This window comes from Aquarana catesbeiana, linkage group LG01 (genome assembly GCF_042186555.1).
Source record: "Aquarana catesbeiana isolate 2022-GZ linkage group LG01, ASM4218655v1, whole genome shotgun sequence".
NCBI lineage: Eukaryota > Metazoa > Chordata > Amphibia > Anura > Ranidae > Aquarana > Aquarana catesbeiana.
The window spans coordinates 72,675,622-72,686,529 of NC_133324.1; the positions used below are offsets into that span (position 1 = coordinate 72,675,622).

Genomic DNA, 10,908 nt, shown 5'->3' on the forward strand with positions numbered 1-10,908 from the left:
GTTTGATGTAAGCGTCATTTTAATTAAATAAACTTGTGTTATTTAACTACTACACTGTGGGAGGCATTATATATGTTCTGTCCTAACATGTTGCTGAGCATGACAAACGACGCCTTAAAGGGACCAGTCCCCCAGTTTGAACAAGGAGATAAGGAGAACACTTGGAATCGAGGGTGACCAGATCATTTACTGGGGTTTATTATATGGTGTATTCGAATATTTATTAAGGTGAGAGTTCTTTGAGCACTGAGGTTTTTAAGTGGAGGTGAAAATGCACAATTCAGTTTTCATCACCAAATGTGGATTTATGTGTATCACAGAAGTGGAACTTTTTTTTTTCACGATTGGATAACATTGTCTTATCACTCACCATACACCCAGCACTGATTTATTTTGTGGTTATGGACACTGCTGCTATATTTGATTTATGTAAATACCTTTAATTTATTTATTTTTCCTCCAACCACAATATTATGGGACTTTCATGCAAACAATTTTTCTTAAATAAGAATTGATTAGGCCACAACCTTATCCATCAAAAAGCTCTTATTCATGATCCCTAACATTTCTAGTGGCGATTACATCCACAGATTCCCATTTTCTCCTCTTCTTAATAGATATTACTACTGCTGTCCATTTTGCCCCTTCTCTGACTCCCTGAGTGCCACCTGAATGGCACTCAGAGCTTTTTGATAGATAAGGATGTGGCTTATTAAATTCCGGCGACACTCTTCCTGAAGAAGCTGTGGTCGGAAAAACATGTAGAGGAAACAACAGTGTAGCCTGTATGGAAGGGACAATCAACCCCAAAAATCTTGCTTTATATGGAAGGTGAAATTGTAAATTAACTGTAAACTCCTTTTTATTGTAATTTTAATGCAGGTGAAATAAAACTTCTTGTTTTTAAAGAAAAATTGTTTGCTGTGGCACAGTGAAAGTCACATAATATTGTGGTTGCAGGGAAAAAAAATACCTTTAAAAGGGATGCAGGTGCAACAAAAAAAAAGTATAGACTCTAGGAGTCATCCCAAGACTCAGCAACATAAAACTATAACCTTTCATTTATTATTGTATTTATGTGAATGGTGAATTATGGATATGGTTATTTCATGATATTTCGTTTATAGGCTGCGCAACTCCATTTACACTGATCTAAGATTTTTTAAAAGGCCTCTTGTGCTTTTGGATTCTGACATCAAAATACATTATTGATTTAGAGCTAGAAATCTACATCTAACAATTTTTTATTTCTTTCTGTAGGTATTGGAAAAACAAACATTTATCACCTAAAAGACTGAGCACCGGTATCCTGATGTATACGCTGGCCTCATCTATCTGTGACGAAATACACCTCTATGGATTTTGGCCCTTTGGGTGGGACCCAAACAATGGGAAGGATCTACCGTACCATTACTATGACAAAAAAGGAACAAAATTCACCACAAAATGGCAGGAGTCCCACCAACTTCCGGCCGAGTTCAAATTGCTCTACAAGATGCATCGCGAAGGACTAACAAGGTTAACGCTGTCACATTGTGCCTAAAAATGAAACCGGAAACATGAAGTGCCATTGTTCTAAAAGTGCCCAAAAGTAATTGAATAGTCATCAAACACAAACAAAAAAAAAGTCCAAATCAAAACAATCAAAAATGTACTTCATGACATAGAATGTAGAATCTTTTACCCATTCCTCGTAATGTATTTGTTAGAGGTTAGCGACCGACAAATGATCAGTTTTCAAAGAATGACAATGGTTGAAAGTATTTTATAGAAAACAAAAAAAAAAATCACAAATCCATCTGCTGCTAAGTAGTTATTTCTTGTATTTTATTACCAGTTTGGAATATCTGTTACATTCTGATATTCCGCTGCGATCATCATTAAAGGTACAAGCCTGCCACAACTGATATTTAAGGTTTATGCAATGCCAAAACTTTTTTATTGAGTTTTGCAAAGCTGTGGAAGGCTGGGGAAATTGATTCTGATGTCCATTTTCTCTAGTAAAGCGATTAAAGGCAAATTCTAAATTTTGAGTTGTCACAAAAACAGGAGGTGATGAAAAATCTCCTGTGACAGTGCTTTGCTTTGCCACAGTGTGGAAAGGGTTTTTGTGTCGCTCAGGATACTCATCCAGGCAGGTTGAGGGGCTCCAGGGTTCTTGTCTCTTTCAGAGGAAACTGTTTTTTCAGTATAAACAAAAATTTCTCCCAAGGGACTTTTTTGCCGCAAAATCACACAACATCTAATATAACAAAATTACATTTTATTGGGATTTTACTGCAAAAAATCTAGGGACTTAAAATCTTGGCTCTCTGTAGGTCCATCTCTTCCACTTTTTTCTGCCTTTTCAGTTTCCTCAAAGGCTGGTAAAACCTGGAACTGAGACCTAGAGTCAGGAGACTTTGTAGAGACTTGGGAGGGATGAACCCTCCAAATTTGGGTTCAGGTTTTGGAGACTTCAGTCCTCCCAGGTCTCTTTAAAACCTCCAGACAACAGGTCCCAAATCAGGTTTTAGCAACCTCTGAGGAAACTTAAAAAGCAGTTTTAGGGGATTAAGGGAGACAAGCGCCCTTATCCCCTAAAAGATCCTGGGTGAAAACCCTGGGTGATAAAAAGCCCTTTTCCACACTGTACAGCACTGTCATGCTCCCAAAAAGAACATCTGTTGTGGCGAGAGCAGACTAAAGCCCACCACGCATGTTACAAGCAGACTGTATAATCACCTTTAGATCTACAAACAACTATATAGTGCAGGGCCCTGCCTGACTGGATAACGATTGATTGGATAGTTTACAGAGGTCCTCATATTACATAGTTTTTGTAAGTCTAAAGATGATTGTACAATCATATTTTAATGTGTATAGTGAGCATAAAATCCCCCTGCTTTGAAGAAATTTCCTCATATGCCGCGTACACATGACCGTTTTTCCCGTCAGAATAAACTCTGACTGTGTTCCGCTGAAACGGACTTGCATACACACACGATCACACCAAAGTCCGATCGTTTAGAACATTGGTGACGTACAACACGTACGACAGGACTAGAAAAAGGAAGTTAAATAGCCAGTAGCCAACAGCTGCCCTTGCGTCGTTTTTGGTCCGTCGGAATAGCATACAGACGAGTGGTTTTCCTGATAGGAATTGATTCCGTCTGAAAGATTTAAAACATGTTCTATTTCTAGGTCTGTCAGAATTTTCGAAAGAAAAAGTCTGATGAAGCCCACACACAATCGGAATATCCAATGAATTGATTCCGTCGGACCTTTTCTGCCAGAAAGTCCGGTTGTGTGTACGCGGCATAACTTCCTGGTGCACCCATGGAACAGGAAATGGATGGAAATTTCCCCAATCCACAGACAGCAAAAAATAAAAAATAAACTGGAAGGGACTTTAACCCTTCCCCATTCCATCCAAAACTAAATAAAAATATTTTCACAATGCTTTACATACACTTTAAGGATACTTTGTTTTTTATTCTGCCAGTTTGTTATATATCTTGGGGACAGTAGTGAAGTATTTGTATCTACAGTTCCTAGCTCCTCCCACCTGCCAATGCCTTTAGGGGGTCTCGGGCTCCCTGGTGGATTTCATACTCTAAAGAAAGCAGAGTTCCCTATTAGTGTTCCCATAAGAAATAAAAAGCTATCTCCATTCACTTATAACTGATATATCAGATTTTTGTGGACTTACCCTTTATTTTAGACAAGCAGCAGAACATATGCATTCATTTTGTGTGGCATTTAAGTTTGCAGATTGTGAAAATAGTTTGTTTTTTTTTTTTTTGTTTTTTTTTTAATCACCATTATATGCAAGCTTTATTGTGAAAGCATAAACGATTTCTGATTTGCACAATTCAATAATCTGTAGGTATTCAGCATTCTAAGAAAGCTGTGTTCTATCTTATGGCTATTTGGGGTGCATTTACCGACATTTCTTAGAAGCAACAGCTGACATGTTGTAATTGTCATTAGAGGGGCAGTAAGGAGTGTTTAGGTAGGACTGCTGCATTTGGCCACCAGATTCTGTACTGTGAAAGCTCCTTCCTGGAACCAGTCTACAGGCTCAGATTCCAGGTCATCCATTTGGTAATGATAAGGCAAATGTACGGATTTGTCTACAATGGCAATGAGCTAAAATAAGCTGGAGCCACGCAGCTAAGGTCTGTCTCTTGATCTAATGAGAGCTGAGTATACCTTCAGCAGAATTAATGCAAAGTCCATCTGGTTGCTCTGGGTCACAAGATACTGGTGCTTCGCCTACAAATGGTCATAAAAACAGTATGTGTTTGTTCTGCTGATGTAAATGTGACTATGTTTTGTTCTTAGAATGTAGCAGTAGACTGGCATATTTTTTAGATTAACTGAAAGGGCATTAGATTTGGTTTTCATAATGCATATACTGTGTTCTTACAGATAAGACTGGAGTTGTTCTATACTTTGTAAACTAGTGAGCCAGCGGTTTAAATGGTTTAAGGCAGAACTTCAGCCAAACAGGTAATTATTTATACTGAAATACATATATGTGCTGTTTTAGAAAATATTTTTTAATTCTGTTTAGCCACTCTTGTCATCCCCATGGATTACACAGACACACTGGTAACCCCGCTGTTTCCTGCCTGCTCAATGGACAACAAAAGAATGTCATAACAGTGCTAAGGTTGTCCCTCTCTTCTGCTCCTTCTGTATGCTGTACAAGAACCTAAAGGCTTCTTTTATTTATTTATTACAGTTACTCAAATACCACCATCAATTTGCATTCACATCAGTCCCTGCCCTCATGGAACTTAAAATGTAAGGTCCCAAACTCACATTCATACATACATATACTAGGGCCAACTTAGACAGGAGCCAATTACCTACCAGCGTGTCTTTGGAGAGTGGAGGGAAACAAGAGAACTCGGAGGAAACCCCCACAGACACAGGGAGAACATTCAAACTCCTGGCAGGTAGTGCTGTGGTTGGAATTCAAACCGATGACCCTAGTGTTGCTAGGCATAAGTACTAACCACTTAAACTGGTAGTAAAGTCCCTCTGGACACTTCTCCCTACAGGTAAACTTATATTAAGGCTTACCTGTAGGTACAAGGAATATCTCCTAAACCTGCACCGTTTAGGAGATATTCAGTGTCCCTGCAGCCAGTGACATCACATGCGCTCTGATGGATACCCCTTGCCGTTCCCTCAGAGCTCTGTGCGGTAAACAGTGACGTCATCGCGGCTAGGCCACTCAAAGGACTGGAGTCCGCAAACCCGGAAAGGGAAGACTGGGTGCAGATGGAAGGCCTGACAGCGGTGACAGCACACCAATGGAGGGCTTCCTTTCAAGGTGAGTTTTTCATACTAGCACATTAGGACTTTACCTTACAGGGGAAAGATTTTTTTTTTCAGCTTTATTTCTGCTTTAGGGTAAGATGACAACACTGTGCAGTGCAATAGAGTCTGATTGCCTCACAGTGTAACCCCTCACCTCCAACCCAGTCCTCTTCTTCCCACTGCCTGCTCTTCACATCACCATTTTCATAACATGGTATTTGGCCAATGTTTTGTATGCTCTAAAAATATCAAATATTTCAGCAAACAAAGCCAACATTTCCAACCAGTATTGTCTGTAGACTCTCCGAAGATTATTTGTTCACCATTACTAACTTACCATGCCTTGGTCTGTAATGGGAATTTATATCCAAGCTTTCCCTCTGATACCTAGTTGATCCGATGACAGATGGAGCAATAATCAAGCAGCAGGAGAAGTGGAGGAAGCACAGATTTACTGAATAAATGACGGAGAAGTAGGAAGACCCTTATACTGCAGCTTCTCAGTTATAACTTCCTCTCCAGCGAGGAGAACAGTGAGCAACACCTCAGTGATTTCACTAAATCTGTTGAGACTAGCAGGTAGACACTGTAGTTCCTTAGATCATGGGTGCTTAACCTGTGGCCCTCCAGCTGTTGCGAAACTACAAGCCTCATCAAGCCTCTGCCTTTGGGAGTCATGCATGTACCTGTCAGACTTGCAACGCCTCATGGGACTTGTAGTTCCGCAACAACTGGAGGGCCACAGGTTGAGCACATATGCCTTAGATGATCATGAATTATGAAAGCTTTGGATGCCGCTCCAAGCCCTCATAGTATACAACTCCAGTGACCCTCCTTGGATAGGTGGCCGGTATAGGGAGAGCCCATCCCAGCTCAACACACACACGAGGAAGAAGGAGAAATAGAATGCCACACTCCGAGAAAGCAGCCCAGGTATCAGAGAGTTCTTTATGGATAAGCCCTATGGGCGAGGCAAAATGAATCAGAGGGAGTGGCCTGGATGGAGCCAGGCTGAAGCCACTTTTACCTGTACTCTGATACCTGGGCCTCTCTCTCGGAGCGTGGGGTTCTATTTCTCCCATGAGTGCTTTAGATGATCTCTTACTGCAGATATACAGCTATGAGGTCCAAGGCACAGAAGTGGCTAGACACAGGTGCTAATTTTTAGGTGAAACTCAAGACAAAGGGTACATTTTTAGGGCACTGCAACTACAATTAACATTTCTAAATGTTCACTATAAGCCAATATTTTGCTTTTCCAGTTTAGATCATTAAAAAAAAAAAAGTTTTTACTGGAGTTCCTCTTTATTTATTTTTTATTATTATTATCATTTTTAATTTTATTTTTTTTCAAAAGAGAAAGAGAGACTAACGGACTGTGATAATGGGTTGGGAACCTTGCCAAATGAGTAATATTTTTGGTGTGACAAAGAATTTAGGTATATAGGTTTATTTTATACATGTGAACACTTTGAATTTGTCTACTTTTGGCAATTTCTGGCCCAGTAGTATACAGCAGCCCTCAGGTCCGCTGGTGGCTGTTATATGAAAGCCTCAAATTGTTCAACGCCGGTACAAAGCTTTTGAAATGATTAACATGAATTTTACTATAAACCTTTCTTACTAATCGGTAGTTGAACATTCTGCTTGTCAATTTACAAAAAGCATGCTTGCGTAGACTTTATTGCATACCACGTGATGGTCATATGGCAGAAGTTGCTTAAGAAAAAAAAACATAACTAGCCCAATTTATTGGCAAGCTATACAAGAACAATGTGAAAAGAATGTGTACACACACTTACACTAGCACACATGCCCTGGAGAGCAGTTAAAGGGGGATTCTATTTTAAAGGTATAGTGAGTAAAATGGAACTCAGTGGCTACGCAGTGGTTTGCCACACTCCCTCCAACACTGCAGACTTCCCATCAGGTCAGGACAAGAAAATAAATATATCTGGTATAGCAAGCTATAAACAGCTCCTATAAGCTTGTCATCCAGAGCTGAGCGTAGCTGTAGAAGCTACAGAAATGCACTTAGATGGATCCTTACCCCCTGCAGCTTTGCAATGGGGGCTGGGTCCCACTGTACATTGCCATTTAAAAAAAAAAAAAAATATGGCCCCTTTAAGAAGACTATCTTTAAATCAGGCTGCACTTGCATGTTTATGTCTCGTTTATATACAGAGGTTTCTGTTGAAGTGCAAAAGTAAGGTTAAAATACATCCGTTCACTGACAATGCTAACGTGAACCACGGTCTTAAAGTTTAGACCTGGTTAAAAGAATGTACTAGCAAACTGGATTGCCCTTCACAACGTTGCTCTGCATCATTTAATGGACAAAGTAGGTGACTCATTTTCATAAAGTACCTCCTGATGAGGTCACTGCTAAGATTTTGTGTAAAGAATGGCAAGGGGAAGCAGAGGGGTAAACCTGACTTACATCAAGTCCTCTAGGACAGGGGTCTCCAAACTTTCTAAACAAAGGGCCAGTTTATTGTCCTTCAGACTTCAGGGGGGCCAGACTGTGATCAGTGGGAGTGGAAATTTTCCTGGCATCAATGGCAATCAATATTGCCCCATTTGGTGTTAGAGGGAGGAATGGTGCCCCATGGTTGGTAACACTGGGAGGAATAGCGCCCCATGGTTGGTAACACTGGGAGGAATAGTGCCCCATGGTTGGTGTCAGTGGGAGAAACAGTGTCATATCAGTGGGAGGAATATTGCCCCAAGGTTCGGATAATGGCAAGCAAAGGATCTCATCTGGCCCCTGTTTGGAGACCACTGCTCTAGTACATCTCTCTAATTGGTCATTCACACCATATTGCATGTGGTAAAGTGCGGCAATTTACTTGATTGGGATTCTTGGACAATGCAGGGTTGCACATCCAAACTACCATGCTGAACATTTTTTTCAAATGCAACCTTGCGTTTGGTGGATAACTTGATTGATTAGATTGAATGTGTTTTCTAATGTTTATTAGTTTTGAATATTTTATGTAACCCAGCAAAAAAATTTAGTTGATGTGAATGAGCCCTGGAGGTCTTACTACCTCTTCCCCCAGCTCTGATTAACCTGCCTTTGGTGCAGAAGCATTAAATTCATGAAATGCTACAAAGGAACCAAATAGCCAGTTGACTGCTGGATACACTATGTATGGCCAGACTGTGCGGATACCTGACCCTCCCACCTACTGTATATGAGCTTGTTGGACATCCCATTGCAAAACCATGGGCATTAAGTAATCTACTATTTGCAGCTACAACAGAATGGAGGATTCTTCAGGGTAGGATTTTGGAGTGTGTCTATGGGAATTTGTGGCAATTTAGCCAAATGAGCATTTATGAGTTTAGGTACTGATGTTGGTCAAGAAGGCTTGGATCTCAATCAGCATTCCAGTTTATCCTGAAGGTGTTATTAAGGCTGAGGCCAGGGCTCTGACGGTCCACCACACCAAACTCATCAAACCACATCTTAACGGAGGCTCTGTGAACAGGAACAAAGTCATACTGGACCTTCCAAAAACTGGAAGCACACAGTTGTTTTAAATGTCTTTGTATGCTCTAGTATTAATAGGATCCTTCACTGAAAACACCCGAACTGGAGGATTCCGAGAGGTAGTCACATACTTTTGCCCATAAAGTAGGTGTGATGGTCAGGTGTCAAAAACTCTAGGAAATATCATTTATCTTGAAGAAAGGAATGAAGGACTTGACATTAACACAGATAAATTCCCCTGCCTCCCCTTGCTGTACCCCAACAAAAATAGGGGGAATCTTTTTTTTTTTAAATATGTTTCTGTGGATTTGTATCTTTAGAAGAATTTCTGTGAATTTGCCTGTGAGATCCCTTTAGGGTTCACTTGAAGCACACGGATTAATTTATGCAGAATTGCACAGCACAATATTTGCCATTGTCCGCTTCTTTGTGAATGTCCGATGATCACCATCAGTTTCACCTGTACAGTTAGGGTATATTGTGCCACAATTCTCTTTACAAATGTGACATCCACCATTCATGAATTAAAGGCCATATTAAATTAAAATATTATTTAAAGCAGAAATGCTGATGTACATATCTTGTTGAGTCTGGACTATCTATTTCTTATACTGTAGAGGTTATCTACCTATTTATTGTATCAGTATTTTGTGAATAAAAAAATTGGCAGTGATTCACTTTACATCTTTCAGTTCAGTAATTGGTTGATGTAATGTGCCTGCAACTTGAATTTGTGTGCCAAAACACGGTGATGAATGCATTGTTTTTATTAATAAAACTTTCATTGTGCAGATATGTGGTTGATTTTTATTCACACAAAGAAAACATAAAGATGTTAAACATAGTTGTTAACCTTCCAGTACATAAATATGGAATCAGGCATCGGCGACTTGGTTTTACAGGTGCAAGGTTCAGCACTATTATTCTTGATTCACTGTGTAGTACGGCCTTTCTCTACGTTTTTACCCCCAGAGGAATTCTTGAAATAATTTTCAGGTGTCCGAGAGCCCCTGCTAAGATTAGTCCATCAGGATCATAAGGTCCCCTTTCATTGGTGGGCATTGGAAGGAATGATCCCTTACAGTGCTGGTTAGTATGCTACCTCTACAGTTAGTTGAAAATATGGTTGGTGTCATGCCTCTGGCTTTGCCAAGTGGCGATGGATCTGGAACCAAGAAGGCACCATCAACTGGGAGGTCAATTAAGCTCAGCTCCAGGAACCCCTAGCAATCTCGGGAGGAACCCCCTGGTTGACAATGCCTGGTTTAGTGAGTCACTGACCTCACCCAAGAATGCAGATAGTAAAGTTAGAGCTGCACACTGGTTCCAGATCAGTATCAAGGAAAAAGGTGATAGCACTGGTACTTGCACCATTTAACCACTTGCCTACCAGGAACTAACACCCCCTTCCTGCCCAAGCCATTTTTCAGCTTTCAGCACTGCCCATTTTGAATGACAATTGCACGGTCATGCAACACTACCCAAACGATGTTTTTATAATTTGTTTCCCACAAATAGAGCTTTCTTTTGGTGGTATTTGATCACCACTGGGTTTTTTATTTTTTGCTAAACAAATAAAAAAAGACCGAAAATTTTTTGTGTTATAAAATTTTGTAAATAAGTAAGTTTTCTCCTTCACTGACGAGCACTAATGAGGCTCCACTGACGGGCACTGATGAGGTGGCACTAATGGGAACTGATGATGAGGTACTAATATGCAGCACTGATGGGCACTGATAGATGGCACTGATAGGCAGCACTGATGAGGAGGCACTGACAGGCATTACTCATTGGCACCGATTGGCATCCCTAATGGGCACTGCTTGGCATCCTTGGTGGGCATGGGTTGGCACCCCGGTGGGCACAGGTTGACATCCCTGGTGGGCACGGGTTGACATACCTGGTGGGCTCTAGTGGGCATCCTTGATGGGTCTGCACTGATAATCAATGTCCTGAATAGAGGAAATTCCGATAAACAACACTTCCTGTTTATTATGTGACCAGCTGTGATTGGACACAGCTAAGCACATGGTAAAGAGCCTATATCATAGGCTCTTTACTGGGATCGGCACGAGTGGCTTATCCTGCTGGACGTCATA

The 10,908-nt window shown here is 40.6% G+C and overlaps 1 protein-coding gene across 2 annotated transcripts in view; it reads left to right on the forward strand.

Moving 5' to 3' along the window:
* ST8SIA3 (ST8 alpha-N-acetyl-neuraminide alpha-2,8-sialyltransferase 3) overlaps positions 1–9,594 on the forward strand; it is an 83,961-nt gene extending 74,367 nt beyond the window's left edge. Inside the window, exons 4-5 of one of the 2 annotated variants that reach the window (XR_012242858.1) lie at positions 1,261–5,920; positions 6,059–9,594. Coding sequence is in view for 1 of the 2 variants with exons in the window: in XM_073620240.1 (XP_073476341.1) it covers positions 1,261–1,543 (283 nt within the window). In the remaining variant the exon portion in view is untranslated. Of the gene's footprint in view, positions 1–1,260 lie in introns of both variants that reach the window. The other variant, XM_073620240.1, reaches the window with a different exon arrangement.
* The last annotated feature ends 1,314 nt before the right edge of the window (positions 9,595–10,908 follow it).